General features: G+C 41.9%; 1 protein-coding gene across 5 annotated transcripts in view; it reads right to left on the reverse strand.

The window, feature by feature from the left end:
• Window positions 1-16,590, reverse strand: part of hps3 (HPS3 biogenesis of lysosomal organelles complex 2 subunit 1) — a 77,156-nt gene that overhangs the window by 8,684 nt on the left and 51,882 nt on the right. For 4 of the 5 annotated variants that reach the window (XM_063045377.1, XM_063045376.1, XM_063045375.1 and 1 more), the window contains exons 14-17: window positions 14,222-14,422; window positions 12,415-12,519; window positions 6,712-6,918; window positions 2,053-2,143 (exon numbers count right to left, since the gene is read on the reverse strand). In XM_063045377.1, coding sequence (XP_062901447.1) covers window positions 2,053-2,143; window positions 6,712-6,918; window positions 12,415-12,519; window positions 14,222-14,422 — 604 coding nt within the window. The remainder of the gene's footprint in view (window positions 1-2,052; window positions 2,144-6,711; window positions 6,919-12,414; window positions 12,520-14,221; window positions 14,423-16,590) is intronic. The other variant, XM_063045378.1, reaches the window with a different exon arrangement.

Raw genomic sequence — 16,590 nt, forward strand, 5'->3', positions numbered from 1 at the left:
CAGCTAGTGGCAGAAATTGAAGCCAGGTCACCTGCACTGAGAGAAGGCAAGAGCAGGACACTGAACTGGATGATCAGTGGTGTTGAATTGAGAGGCAGGTCCAAAGGGCTGCTGAATAGCCTATGCTTCCATAAAAATAGCTACTTCCAAACCCTGCAACCATTTCCAAGCACAGAGGGATAATTAACCAAGAGAGATGTGGGCAAAATAGAAAACTGTCGGGGTACTTAGGAAGGTAAAACAAATAAGCTACCCTTCAGAAACTGGTTTGTGCAACAAAAGGTTGTAGAGGTTTAGCCTTTAAGAGGTCCTTTTACAATAACAGGACAAACCGAAAGACCATTTGCCAAAAAACACTTCTGAAACGTAGTCGCGTACAAATACGTGGCTACTTTGCAGGGAGGGTTAAATGCACCAAGTACCTGTGAACTCACATCACGGATGACCTCACCTGGGCCCTTAATATCACCTCCCTGAACAAGAAGGCACAGCAGTAGGCGTTGCCTCCACTTCCTAAGAAGATTGAGGCGAGCGAGGCTCCCTGCCCCCACCCGGAGTGAGCCGGACGGGTTATGGCAGCGAGGAGACTCCCTTTCCTCATCTCTGCCAATGGTAGGTGGCAGGGGATCGAAATGGAGAGGAGCTGGGAGCCGGGAACCGATTCCGGCCGAATGCTTTCCTAGCCTTACCTGACAACACGGAGCCTGGCACCCCGGTGCACCCCGGTGCACCCCCATCTTAACTGCATTTTACAGGAGCACCATTGAGAACATCCTGACAAGTTGCAAGTTCATCTGGTACAGGAGCAGCTGAGCATTGGACTGGAAGTCCCTACAAAGGGATGGCAGAACAGCTGAGAGCATCATAGGGTCTCCCTACCATCCATCTGGGACCGAAAGAAGCTGCAGAGGGTTGTAAATTTAGTCAGCTCCATCTGGGGGACTAGCCTACAAAGTACCCAGGACATCTTCAAGGAGCGGCGTCTCAGAAAGGCAGCGTCCATTATTAAGGACCTCCAGGACATCTTCAAGGAGCGGCGTCTCAGAAAGGCAGCGTCCATTATTAAGGACCTCCAGCACCCAGGGCACGCCCTTTTCTCACTGGTACCATCAGGTAGGAGGTACAGAAGCCTGAAGGCACATGCTCAGCGATTCAAGAACAGCTTCTTCCCCTCTGCCATGCAATTCCTAAATGGACATTGAACCTGTGAACACTACCTTACTTTTTTTAATATATATTATTTCTGTTTTTCGCACGATTTTTAATCTATTCAATATACGTATACGATCATTTATTTATTTATTATTATTATTATTATCATTATTATTATTTTTCTTCATCTATATTATGTATTGCATTGAACTGCTGCTGCTAAGTTAACAAATTTCATGACACATGTTGGTGATAATAAACCTGATTCTGATTTATCAGGAGTGCTGCATATGCAGGGGCCTTTATATTATTAAGGATCCCACCCATCCATCCAGCATCCTCTTTGACTTTCTGCCATCAGGCAGGAGACTCCGATGCATAAAAACAAGAATGGTCAGGATGGGAAACAGTTTCTTCTGAACTCCCTGCCACATCGTATTCAACATGTCACTGGTTAATCTGTTCTGTACCTTACAATACTTAATTTATGCACTTTAGTTTGTTATTTTTGCGTAATTCATCTGTTTATCTTTACCTTCATAAGTTATCATGTGTTATGTGTGCTAAGTGTGCTTTACGCACTGGTTCGGACAAACATCTCATTTCTATACATATTATATGGTTATATACATTATATACAATAAACTTGACTTGACAAGGAACAGTGAAAATACTTTATTTTGCATGCCACCATCCAATCATTTAATCGCATCAGAACAATGGGGAGTACAAAGGAATATATTGTTACAGTTATAGAGAAAGTGCAGGTGGACGATAAGGTGGAAGGCCAAAATGAAGTAGATTCAAAACCTGTACTTCAGCCTGGTCATCCAAGCTTTCAGGCTTGTGTACATTCAAACTAAATCTGTTACTAGAAAGATGAGAGATACAAGTACATACCCTGCAGTGAAGACACCAGGATTTTATTTTCTCTTCCAGTTCCTCTTATTCGCCTGCAAAGTTCAGGCAGCAGTTTCTTCCACCACAGAGGCTGAAAGCAGAAAAGCTGGGTGTTATGTCATTGGAGGGAATTTCCATTGAGTTGGTGGAATATTTATTTTAATCAAGTTGAAAAGCAGAAGGATATGGACAATTCTGTTCCATAAGAATCCCCCCCCCCCGCCCCCCGGTCGACCTCCAAGGGTGTATGTAATACTTTGTTCAGTGATTTTGTCTAATCTGTAAACCAAGTTGGGTATATGCAGAAAATGTGACATTAAAATATGTACTTATATTATATTATCATGTTTATTCTATTACAACTTTAAGCAAGTCTACAGGGAGTTTGGCCTCATCACGTAGGACATCAATAGAGTAGCTCCTTAGCAGCCAGCCAGCTAGTTTAAATAACGTTAGCTACGCTAATGAACGAATGACACCTGTTAAACTCACCTTTTACGTTTTAACCCACCATGGGCAATAGAAAAGTCACTGTTGCAAACAGTGCAGCGAGCAACACTGTCATTATTTTTGAGGTTGACTGTAAAGCCCGCCCACAGAGAAAACTGACAGGTTTACTTAGCACGAAGAGAGACCAGTCAGGATGCTCGCTCTTGTGCTCCCTCTCCCTCTCAAAAAAATCGATTTCCGGGATATTGTATATAATTTCCAGGCATCAGGGAGCTGCTATCAATTTGCGGGAGACTCCCAGAACTTCCGGGAGAGGTGGGATGTCTGCTTAAGAGACGACTTTTTAGGGCAGATTGTAGTTGAGCCCACTACAAAGAAAGCAATTCTGGATTGGGTGTTGTGTAATCAACTGGACTGGATTAGGGAGCTTAAGGCACGAACCCTTAAGAAGCAATGGTCATAATATGATCAAATTCACCCTGCAGTTTGAGAGGGAAAAGATAAAGTCAAATGTATCAGTATTAAAGGAAACTACAGAGGCATGAGAGAGGAACTGGCCGAGGTTGATGAGAAAGGGATATTAGTAGGAATGACGACAGAACAAGAATGGCTAGAGTTTCTGGGGGCAATTCCGAAAATACAGGATGAATAAATCCCAAGGATGAAATAGTATTCTAAAAAGAGGATGAGGTAACAATAGCTGACAAGAGAACTCAAAGACAGTATAAAAGCAAAAGTGAGGGCATATAATATAGCAAATGTTCGTGGGAAGTTAGGGGACTGGGTAGCTTTTAAAAAGCAACAGATGGCAACTAAAAATGCCATAAAGAGAGAAAAGATGAAAAATGAAGGTAACCCAGCCAATAATATAAAACAGGATCCTAAAAGTTGTTTTTTTCAGATATATAAAGAGTTTTAGAGAGATGAGAGTGGATTATTGGACAGCTGGAAAATGATGCTGGAGAGGTAGTAATGGGGAGGAGGTAAAGAACTGGCAGGCTAACTCAGTAAGTATTTTGCGTCAGTCTTCACTGTGGAAGATGCCAGCAAAATGCCAAAAATTCAAGAGTGTAAGGGGCAGAAGTAAGTGCAGTTACTATTACTAAGGAAAAGGTGTTTGAGAAATTGAAAGGTTAGAAGGTAGCTAAGCCATCTGGAACAGATGGACTACACCCCAGATTTCTAAAAGTGGTGGCTGAAGAGATTGTGGAGGCATTAGCCGGGATCTTTCTGGAATGGTTCCAGAGCACTGGGAAATTGCAAAAATCACACCACTTTTTAAGAAGGGAGGCAGGGAAAAGAAAGGAAACTACAGGCCAGTTAGCTAGACCTCAATGGTTAGGAAGATGTTAGAGTCCATTTTTAAGGATGAAGTTTTTTTCAGACATTGCTAAGGCCTAATTTGAAGCAGTATGTCCAGTTTTGATCACCTACGTACAGGAAGGATGTCAATAAGATTGAGAGAGTGCAGAGAAAATTTACAACGATGTTGCCAGGAGATGAGGTTGAGTTATATGGAAATGTTGAATAGGTTAGGACTTTATTTCCTAGAGTGCAGGAGAATGAGGGGAGATTTGATAGAGGTATACAAAATTATGAGGGTATAGATTGGGTAAAAGCAAGCAGGGTTTCCCCACTGGGGTTGGATAGAACTAGAACTAGATGTCGTAGGTTCAGAGTGAAAGGTGAAATATTTAAGCAGAACATCAAGGGGGAACTTCTTCATTCAGAGGGTGGTAAGAGTGTGGAACGAGCTGCCAGCAGAAGTAGTAGATGCAGGTTTCATTTCAACATTTAAGAGAAATTTGGACAAGTACATAGATGGGAGGGGTATGGAGGTCTATGGTCCATGTGCTGGTTGATGGGACTAGACAGATTAATAGTTTGGGTTATACTAAATGGGCTAAAGCACTTGTTTCTGTGCTATGGTGTTCTATGAGGTGTACTCAGAAGCATATGATAAAATAGGCCAAAGTCAGCATAGTTTACTTAAGGGGAAATCTTGCCTGACAAATCTGTTGGAATTCTTTAAGGAAATAACAGGTGGAATAAGAGACAAAGGGGAGTCAATGGGCGCTGTTTGATTTGGATTTTCATTAGGCCTTTGACAAGGTGCCACACATGAGGCTGCCAAACAAGATAAGAGCCCATGGTATTACAAGAAGATTACTAGTATTGCTAGAAGATTGGCTGACTGGCAGGAGGCAAAGAGTTGGAATAAAGGGGGCCTTTTCTGGTTGGCTGCAGGTGACTCGTAGTGTTCCGCATGAGTTGGTGTTGGGACAACTTAATTTCATGTTATGTCAATGACATGGATAACACAATTAATGGCTTTGTGGCCAAGTTTGCAGATAATACAAAGATGGGTGGAGAGGCAGGGAGACTGCAGAAAGACTTAAAACAGATTAGGAGACTGGGCAAAGAAGTGGCCGATGGAAGATAGTGTTGGGAAGTGTGTGGTCATGAACTTTGGTAGAAGGAATAATGGCATGGACAAAGCAGGGAGAAAATTCAGAAATCAGAGATGCAAAGGGACATGGAGTTCCTCATGTAGGATTTCCTAAAGGTTAACTTGCAAGTTGAGTTGGTGGTCATCATCATCATCATTATCAGGTGCCATGCCCAGTTTGAGCTTTCACTGCCATGGACCACACACTCCTGTTTCGGGTCAAGTGGATCAATTCATTGGTATTCATTTCATTGGTATCCATCATTATTTGTCTTTGCCTTCCTCTTGCTTTCTTCCCTTCAATCTTTCCCATAATTACCGTGCATTCTAACTCCTCTTTCCTAATCACATGTCCAATGAAGCCATGTTGCCTTTTCATGATCTCATACATTATTTCTCTTTTTGAGTTGGTGGTAAGGAAGGCAAATACAATGTCAGCACTCATTTTGAGAGGACTAGAATATAAAAGCAAGGATATAATGCTAAGGCTTTATACAGAACTGGTCAAATTACACTTGGAATGTTGTGACCAGTTTTGGGCCCCTTATCTAAGTAAAGATATGATGGCCTTGGAGAGGGTTCAGAGGAAGTTCATGAGAATAAACATATGAAAACTGTTTGATGGGTCTGGGTCTGTACTCACTGGGGTTCAGCAAAATGAGAGGGCATCTCATTGACACCTATCAAATATTGAAAGACCTAGCTGGAGCGAAGTGGAGAGAATGTTCCCTCTAGTGGGAGGAGGGTGGTGGTCTAGGACCAGAGGGCACAGACTTAAAATAGAGGGATGTTCTTTTAGAACAGAGACTAGGAGGAATTTATTTAGCCAGATGATGGTTAATCTGTGGAATTTATTGCCGCAAATGGCTGGAGAACCAAGCCATTGGGTATATTTAAAGGGTAGGTTGATAGGTTCTCAATTAGTAAGGGTTTCAAAGTTATGGGAAGAAGGTAGGAGAATGAGCTTGATGGAATGGTGGAGCAGATTCAATGGCCCTGTAGGGTAATGTAAAGAGTGACAGATGACACAATTGTTCATGATGGAAACGTAATTCAGAAACACTGGCATTGAGTTGTTGTGTTCACTTTAAGACACAGTATCTGATGTAATGACAGATAAAAGAAGAAATTTCTTTGCCCAGAGGGTTGTAAATATTAGGAATTCTATCCAAGACAATTGTGCAGGCTCAGCCACTGACAGAGTTTGATAGGTTCTTGGATATCAAGAGATAAAACAGGAAAATGGCACTGGGAGAAAGAGCAGCCATGATCATATTCAGGAATGGAGGAAGCACAGGAAAAATGGCTCACCACCTTTACCATTTCTTCTGCTTCCATTCCACCGACAGCAGGAAGAAGATAATATGGAGAGCACTCTCCCTTCCTCTATTTACTGTCATGGGATTTTTAGTTCTTTGCTCCACAGGAAGGTGAGGCTTGCATTGACTATGACTACTTGGAGGAGGGTTCAGTAGAGTTTGTGAGTTACCTTTGCTAAAATTGGAGAAGTTAATAAACATCTGGAGATATCTGCCAACTGAACTCGAGTAGTTGCATTGCATGAGTAGCAGAGACAAATGATCATGTTTAATTACTGCTCCCATGTTTATTGGAAGGGGCTTGGCCCAGTGATGGGAAGTAAGATTTGGACCTTCTAGACTGAGTGGTCTCCCGAATCCTATGCTTTCGATGAATTCACTTCCCTATCCAATACATTTGACTCGAAGGCTAAAAGATTGGAGGTAGTGATTGAGGCAAACCTGATTCCCTTGCTGCATCTCACAGGTGGCAAATGGTAGAAGCGCTTCAGGGCATCGGTCGAGGAGAAGGTCAGTTACATGCTCACATTTGCCCAGTCTGGTGTCACACAATGCATAGATACTTAGTGCTGTCAGGTCATCATCAGGCAGGTGTTGCAGAAGGTGAAGAACAGAAGTTATTTCGATTGAAGAACCACACAGAATGGACTATGAATAAAATTAAAGAAATGGTCATAAGATTCCAAAATGCGTGCAAAGTCCTGGACCTACCCCTACTCTCTAGGGGCCTTTTCAATCTCTGTTACTCATTGTAGAATGTAGAGGGGAGTGAAAGCCTTAAGGAGATGGATGGCCCTGGTGTGGGATTGTTTAGCAAGGCACAGCCACGCTAGATGTGAAATGAAACATCTTATTAGACAACCAACCCAACTGTGGGCAAAACATATCAAATTCATTTCATCTTGAACATCATGAGACCATAGGATATAGGAGCAGAATTAGTCCATTTGGCCCATCGAGTCTGCTCTGTCATTTCATCATGGCTGATCCATTTTCCCTCTCAGCCCCAATCTCCTGCCTTCTTCCCGTATCCCTTCATGCCCTGAATATCAGAACAAAGAACTTAGCTCATCACATAAGCTGGTCTTATGGTCTTTTAACTTCAGAGAATATAGGCATGCACCATGGAGGAAGGGAAAATCAGGGTTGGAGCGAGTAAAGTTTCTGTGGGGAATAAATGGAGCAGTGGGAGGATATTGAACAGCTAGACTGATTGAAGTAACACATAATTGAAGACTAGCGGTCTTTATTAAAGGTCAATGCAAGTACAGTACTGCGCAAAAGCCTTAGGCATATATATATATATAGAGCTAGGGTCGTAAGACTTTTGTACAGAACTGTAGTAATTTTATGTATTGCACTGTACTGCTGCCACAAAAGAAAACACATTTCATGACCTAGATGATTGATAATAAACCTGATTTTGATATGAGTCTCCATTGTGGACTGAAATGGGAAGGGCTGAGAGAGCAGGGAATCATGTTTGGGAAAAGAGGAAGGGAGAGTGGAGGGAGTGGGAAGCATTAGGAAGACATTCTGTAATAATCAATAAACTAATTGTTCGGAATCAAATGACCTTACCTGGAGTAATCTCAGGATTGCTGCCTGTACCACGTGGCAGTGAGGATAGGAATAGAATGAGGTGGTGGATAAATGTGTGGCTGAAGAATTGGAGCAGGGGGCAGGGATTCAGATTTCTGGATAATTGGGACCACTTCTGGGGCAGGTGCGACCTGTACAAAAGGGACGGGTTGCACTTGAATCCGAGGGGGACCAATATTCTCACGGGCAGGTTTACTAGAGCAGGGGTCCCCAACCTTTTTTGCACCACGGACTGGTTTAATATTGACAATATTCTTGTGGACCGGCTGACCGGGGTGGGGGGGGGGATGGGGGGGTGAATGTTCAAGTGGGTTAAACTCACCTCAACATGTCTTTTACAGTTAGGGTTGCCAGCTTTCTCACTCCCAAATAAGGGACAAAAGTAGCAGTCAAATCCCAGGACACTTTACCCTGAAAAGACTACCATGACCATGAAGACTTGCACGGGCACCTGTGTGCGCATGTGTGACGTGAGCATGTGATGTACGCATGTGCATACTTGCCGATTTTTCTCCCCACAAATCGGTTTTGCCTTCATCTTCCCAACTATACTGTACATACATTATTTCTACTTTATATAGACTGTGTATTTATCATATCATTCTTGCTTTTACTATATGTTAGTGTTATTTATTTTCGGTTTTATGTGTCATTTGGTATGATTGGTTAGGTTATTTTTTGGGTCTGGGGATGTTCAAAAATTTTTCCCATATAAATTAATGGTAATTGCTTCTTCGCTTTACGCCATTTCGGCACAAAAGTTTTCATAGGAACGCTCGACCTTAGTGGGGGAAATATGGGACAAGGACGGTCCCGTATGGGACAAACCAATTTAGCCCAATATATGGAATGTCCCGACAAATATGGGACAGTTGGCAACCCTATGTTCAAGTCCAACAGTGCATGACAGAGAATGAGGAAAGGTGCAGCTGACTCATATCGTTTCCTCGCGGCCCGGTAGCACATGCTTTGCGGCCTGGTACCGGTCCGCGGCCCAGTGGTTGGGGACCGCTGTACTAGAGCTGTTGGGAGTGGTTTAAACTAATATGACAGGGGCATGGGAACCAGTATGATAGAGCTGAGGATGAGCCAGCAGATTTACAAATAAATGGTGGGTGTAACATGAATGCAAGGATGGACAAGCCAATGACTGGGTACAAATGCAGGTCTGAAGGTGTTGTATTTAAGTGCGTGTAGCATCCTTAATAGGGCGGATGAACTTGTGGCGCAATTAGAGATTGGCTGGTATAACGTTGTGGGCATCACTGAGTTGTGGCTGAAGGAAGGCCATAGTTGGGAGCCTAACATCAAAGGATATACTTTGTATCAGAAGGACAGGCAGGAAGGCATAGGTGGTGGTGTGGCTCTGTTGGTAAGAGATGGAATTACATCTTTAGAAAGAGGTGACATAGGATCAGAGAAAGTTGAATCTTTCTGGGTGGAGTTAAGAAACTGCAAGGGTTAAAAAAACCATTATGGGAATTATATATAGGCTTCCAAATAGCCAAGATGTAGGGTCGAGATTGCAAAGGAAGCTGGAAAAGGCATATAATAGGGGTAATTACACAATTGTAATGGGGGACTTCAATATGCAAAGAGATTGGGAAAATCAGGTTGGTGTTGGATCATGAGAGGGGTAATTTGTTGAATGCCTATGAGATGGCTTTTTAGAGCAGCTTGTGCTTGGGCCTACTTGGGGAAAGTGTCTTAGATTGGGTGTTGTCTAATAACTTGGATCTTATTAGGGAGCTTAATCTCAAATAACTCTTAGGAGACAGTGATCATAATATGATTAAATTCATACTGCAATTTGAGAGGGAGAAGCACAAGTCAAATGTATCAGGATCACAATGGAATGAGGGGAATTACAGAGGCATGAGTGAGGAGCTTACCCAGCTGGATTGAAGGTTCTGGCAGTGATGACGGCACAGCAGAGATGACTGAAGTTTCTAGAAATAGTTTACAAGGTGCAGGATAGATATGTAGCACAGCGAAAGTAGTTCTCAAATAACAGGGGTAGGCAAGGGAAATTAAGGACTGCATAAAAACCAAGGAAAGAGCAAAAGTGAGTGGGAAGTTGGATGATTGGGAAGTTTTTAAAATCCAACAAAAGGCAACCAAAAAAGCTATAAAAAGAGAAAAGATGAAATATGAGGGCAAACTAGCCAATAATATATAAAGCAGGATATAAGAAGTTTTTTGAAGAGTAAAAAGGAGGTGAGAGCTGATATTGCACCACTGGAAAATGATGCTGGTGAGGTAGTAATGGGAACGAAGAAATGGCAGATGAACTTAATGGGTGCTTTGCGTCTGTTTTCACTGTGGAAGACACTAGCAGTGTGCCAGAGGTCCATGAGTGCCAGGGCACAGGAGTGAGTGCCATTGCTAGTACAAAGGAAAAAGCGCTAGACAAACTCAAAGGTCTTAAGGTGGATAAGTCACCTGGACCAGATGGACTACATCCCAGAGTCCTGAGAGAGGTTGCAGAAGAGATAACAGATGCATTGGACATGATCTTTCAAGAAGCCCTTGATTCTGGCATGGTCCCAGAGGACTGGAAGATTGCAAATATCACTCCACTCTTTAAGAAGGGAGGAAGGCAAAAGAAGGGAAATTATAGGCCAGTTAGCCTAACCTTAGTGGTCGGGAAAGTGTTGGAGTCTATTATTAAGGATGAGGTTTTGGGGTACTTGGAGACTAATAATAAAACAAGCCAAAGTCAGCATTGTTTCTGTAAAGGGAAATCTTGCCTGACAACTATGTTAGAGATCTTCGAATAAGTAACAAGCAAGGTGGACAAAGCAGTGGATGTCATTTACTTGGATTTTCAGAAGGTGTTTGATAAGGCTGCTTAACATGATAAAATCCTATGGCGTTACAGGAAAGATACTGGCATGGATAGAGGAATAGCTGACAGGCAGGAGGCAGTGAGTGGGAATAAAAGGGGTCTTTTCTGGTTGGCTGCCAGTGACTAGTGGTGTTCTTCATGGGTCAGTATTGGGACCGGTACTTTTCACATTGTTTGTCAATGATTTGGAGAATGGAATTGATAGCTTTGTGGCAAAGTTTGCGAATGATACAAAGATGGGTGGAGGGGAAGCCAGGTGATTCCAGTAGGACTTAGACAAATTGGAAGAATCGGCAAAAAAAATGGCAGATGGAATATAGTGTTGGGAAATGTATGATAATGCATTTTGGTAAAAGGAACAATAGTACGGACTATTATATAAATGAGGAGAGGGTCCAAACATCAGAGGTACAAAGGAACTTAGGAGTACTTGTTCAAGACACCCAGAAGGTTAACTTACAGATTGAGTCTGTGATAAAGAAAGCAAACACAACATTGGCATTTACATCAAGGGGAATTGAATACAAAATCAAGGACATAATGCTGAGGCTTTATAAGACACGAGTCACACTGCACTTGGAGTATTGTCAACAGTTTTGGGCCCCATATCTCAGAAAGGATGTGTTGTCATTGGAGAGGTTCCAGAAAAGGTTCACAAAGATGATTCTGGGAATGAAGGGGTTAACATATGAGGAGTGTTTGGCAGCCTTGGGCCTGTATTCACTGGAATTTAGAAGAATGCGTGGGGCTCTCATTGAAACCTACCGAATGTTGAATGGACTAGATAGAGGTGGATGTGGAGAGGATGTTTCCTGTGGTGGAAGTATCCAAAACTGGAGGGCACAGCCTTTAGAACAGAAGTAAGGAGGAATTTTCTTTAGTCAGAGAGTAGTAAATCTGTGGAATGCTCTTCCACAGACTGCAGTGGAGGCCAAGTCCATTGGTATACTTAAAGTGGAAGTTGATAGTTTCCTGATCGGTCAGGACATCAAAGGATATGGAAGAAGGCAGGTGTATAGGGTTGAGTGGGATCCAGGATCAGCCATGATGCACGGCAGAGCAAACTCAATAGGCTGAATGGCCTAATTCTGCTCCTATACCTTATGGTCTTATGGTCTCAGGGCTGGATGTGTCTGTAGCCAGCCAACCCCCACCCCAGCACTTCTTCTCTGCCACCTGTCCCACACCCTCCCTGCGGCGCTCCACTCTTACTATTCCCAACATCCTTTGCTCTTGTCAGATTTTAAAACTCGATCTCTGCTCCACATTGAGAAATACAGTTACTGTGCTGAAGTGTTAGGATATATATACACACAAGACTTTTGCATAGTACTGTAATCCAAAAGTTTTTCCCAGAGGGAAGATATTTTATATTAATAAACTATGTGGGAGACGGTGGTAGTCAATTATATTTCATGCTCTTTTGCATTAACAACTAAATAAAATACGGAACAACCAAGTAAGATTCAGTGCACCATGTTCTACTCTAATCCAGAATCCTTCACAGACCCTCATATGGAAATACTCCGCTCTCAGACCCTCAAAAAGCTGCTACCTGCTTCTTGCTTTAAAACTGAAATCATGCTTGTATGCCTTTTTTTAACTATCTTCTTTCTTCAGCTAGTAAATTGCGGTTAGTGGTATGCACTATGAATTCTGAATTACGCTTCGCAGAAAAGAAACCCAGCACCAACCTGCAGTTTCTGCAGATCTTCTGAAGGACCAAGTGGTTCAGAGTTGGAGGCATTGATAGTATGGATCCAGGGGAAAATCTTCCCAAAATGACCACATGAACTGATCTGTATGAAAAGAGCAATTAAGATTAGTTTGGGGCTTTCTTTATAATTATATAAGTACAGGGATTTACATCATTTCTGAGCCAGCAATAAATACAAGTATATTCTGCATGCATGGTTATCCCAAACTTGGAATGGAGATGGTGGCCGTTACTGGCTGTGCATTAACTGCAGGAACTAATTAGTAGGGTTGAACTCCTCTGCTAAAATAGTATGATAGTTTTCCCAGGTCCCAAACTTCCATCAGTCGATTCCAAATTTCAAACTAAATTTATTTTCCAAGTATGTATATGTAGTCATATACGATGCTGAGATTAACCTTCTTGCGGGCATTCTCAGTAAATCCAGAATAGAATCATAACCATAATAGAATTAATGAAAGACCACTTACTTTTTCTTCAACCAGTGTGCAACATTAAACAACAGGGCAAATACAAGAAGAAATAATAATGGATAGATTGAATAGATAGATAAGCAAGCAGTAAACATCAAGAACATGAGAGGAAGAGTCCTTAAAAGTGAGTCCATAGGTTGAAGGTTTTCAATGATGTGACAAATGAAGTTAAATGAAGTTATCCCTTTTGGTTCGAGAGCCTGATGGTTGAGGGGTAAAAACCGTTCCTGAACCCGGTAGTGAGAGTCCTGAGGCTTCTGTATCTTCTTCCTGACGGCAGCACCAAGAAGAGAGCATGTTATGGGTGGTGGGGGTCCCTGATGATGGATGTTGCTTTCATGCAAGAATGCTTCGTATAGATGTGCTCAATGGTGGGGAGGGCTTTACCCGTGCTGGACTGGGCCATATCCACTACTTTTTGTAGGATTGCCCATTCAAAGGCATGAGTGTTTCCATACCAGGCAACCTATGGACTCACTTTGAAGGACTCTAGAACTCATTCTCAGTATGTATTATTTATTTATTAATTATTAATTATTGTATTTGCCATTTGTTTTCATTTGCACATTGGTTGTGTACAATTTGTATTTCTTTATTCTACTGTGAACAACTGTCAAAATATGAATCTCAGGGTAGTATATGATATATGTACATACTTTGGTAACATATTTTCTTTGAACTTTTAGTATGTTCATTATTCACTTTGGCAGTGTGAACAGTATAATATTTGCAAAAATTTGGTTCATAATCATCTGCCAATTTACCAATTTTCCTCTGGAAAGTATTCATGAAAATGCCCATAAGTAAATGATTCTCAAGGTAGTATATGATAACATATGTACTTCAATAATAAATGTACTTTGAACATCGGTCCAACATTTCTGCACCAGTGTATTACTACTTCACATAACATACATTCAAACTATTGTCAATATTCTTGTAGTTAAATTACCCCCTCCCACATATTACAATGAAAGTGCGCAGGTAATCAGCTTCCTGCATGGGCAGGTAACAGTGGGGCTGCTGTTGGAGGCTGCACATCTCCAACATACAGCTGGAGGCCAAACATTGAGGGCATGTTATGTTGGCACTGGAATGTGTGGCAACACTAACAGTACATATTTAGGATGTGTTGGTTGTTAATGCAGATGAAGCATTTCACTGTATGTTTTGATGTACATGTGATAAACAAATAAATGAATCTAATGCAGTAGCTAAGCCGAATAGCTCCAGTGTACCCTGAGTCCTCCAACTGTGAGTGCCTTTGTAGATTCAGTTGAACTCTGGACAATGGAGAAGGCAGGGACATACCAGTTCATCCACTGTTTTCAGTGGTTTCTGGTCGGGCTTTATCCTCTGGGCTGTCCTGTGGAGGTACACGGACACCAGCTTCATCAGAAGGACTTCGATCAACACATCGTCGGTGCAGGATATCAATGCCGCTTCCCAGAAGTCAACCAGCACCTGTGGATTCTCTGCCACATTGTCTTTGTCACTCTTACCACAGAGTCCCTGCCGACAATAACAAAACAGATTTTTTAGCCATTACTCTGACACCTCCCACCCACACTTGTGGTGTAATATACCATCAGTTACTTGATCCAATTCCAGCTAGCAAACACTTGAGAGAATTGCAACTGGAAATACAGAGTCATGGTAAAAGGCACTTTGCCCCAACTAGATTGTTCATAGGTCTCCTGCTTAATTTCTTCTACCTGCATCCATACCCCTCTTATCCAAGTACAGTGCCTATAAAAAGTATTCACTCCCCTTGGAAGTCTTCATGTTTTATTGCTTACAACATTGAATTACACTGGATTTAATTTGACTTTTTTGACACTAATCAACAGAAAAAGACTCTTTCATGTCAAAGTGAAAACAGATCTCTACAAAGTGATCTAAATTAATTACAAATATAAGACACAAAATAATTGATTGCATAAGTATTCACCCCCTTTAATATTACACACCAAGTCATCACTGGTGCAGCCTTTTGGTTTTAGAAGTCACATAATTAATTAAATGGAGATCTGTTTTGAAGACCTGTGTGCAGTCAAGGTGTTTCAATTGACTGCAGTAAAAATACACCTGAATCTGGAAGGTCCAACTGCTAACGAGTCAGTATCATAGCAAAAACTACAGCATGAAGACAAACGAACACTCCAAACAACTCTGCAAAAAGGTTATTGAAAAGCACAAGTCAGGAGATGAAGACAAGAAAACTTCCTTGTCACTGAATATCCCTTGGAGTATCGTTAAGTCAATCATCATGAAATGGAAAGAATATGGCACAGTTGTAAATCTGCCTAGAGCAGGCCGTCCTCAAAAGATGAGTGACTGTGTAAGAAGGTAACTAGTCTGGGAGGCCACCAAGAGACCTATTACAAGTCTGGAGGAGTGGCTGAGATAGGAGAGGCTGCATACAACAACTGTTGCCTGGGTGCTTCCAGTCGCAGATTTATGGGACAGCGGCAAAGATAAAGCCACTGTTCAAAAAAAACATACATGATATCTTAGCTAGAGTTTGCCAAAAGAGATGCCTGAGACTCGGAAGTCAGCTGGAAAGTTCTATCGACTAATGAAAACCAAAATTGAGCTTTTTGTTCACAGATTAAATGCTATGTTTGGCATAAGCCAAACAATGCACATCATTAAAAACACACCATCCCTACCGTGAAGCATGGTGGTGGCTGCATCATGCTGTGGGGATGCTTCACTGCAGCAGGCCCTGGAAGGCTTGTGACAGTAGCGGGTAAACTGAATGCAGTAAAATACAGGGAAATCCTGATGCAGTCTGTAAAAGAACTGCGACTTGGAAAAAGATTTGTTTTCTAGCAAGATAATGACCTTAAGCATAAAGCCAATCTACATAGGAATGGCTTAATAACAACAAAGTTAGTGTTATGAGTGGCCGAGTCAGACTCCAGACCTCAGTCCAATTGAGAATTTGTGGCTGGACTTGAAAAGGGCTGTTCACTCACGTTCCCCATGCAATCAGACAGAGCTTGAGCAGTTTTGTAAAGAATGGGGAAAAACTGCAGTGTCCAGATGTGCAAAGCTGATAGAGACCCATCCACACAGACTCAAGGCTGTAATTGCTGCCAAAGGTGCATCTACTAAATATTGACGAAGAGGGTGAATACTTATCCAATCAATTATTCTGTGTTTTATATTTGTAATGAATTTAGATCACTTAGTAGAGATCTGCTTTCACTTTGACACAAAAGTGTCATTTTCTGTTGATCAGTGTCAAAAAGCAAAATTAAATCCACTGTGATTCAATGTTGTAAAACAATAAAACATGGAAACTTCCAAGGGGAGGTGAATTCTTTATTTTTTTATAGGCACTGTACTACCAAATGTTTCTTCAATGTTATAAATGAACCTGCATCTACTACTCCGCTGACAGCTTCCACATAATTAACGTCCTCTGAGTGAAGGAGTTCCACCTCAAGTTCCACTTAAATGTTTCACCTTCCACTGTAAATCCACGACCTCTAGCTCTAGTCTCACCCAACCCGTGGGGGGAAAAAGCCAGTAAACATTCACCTTATCTATGCCCCTTGTAAATGCATATATCTCTCTCTACCAGATCTCCCTCATTCTCCTGAGCTTCGAAGAATAAAGTTCTAATCTATTCAACCTTTCCCTATAACAGAGCTTCTCGAGTCCTGGCGACA

The sequence above is a fragment of the Mobula hypostoma genome, chromosome 4, assembly GCF_963921235.1.
Source record: "Mobula hypostoma chromosome 4, sMobHyp1.1, whole genome shotgun sequence".
In the NCBI taxonomy this organism is placed as follows: Eukaryota; Metazoa; Chordata; class Chondrichthyes; order Myliobatiformes; family Myliobatidae; genus Mobula; species Mobula hypostoma.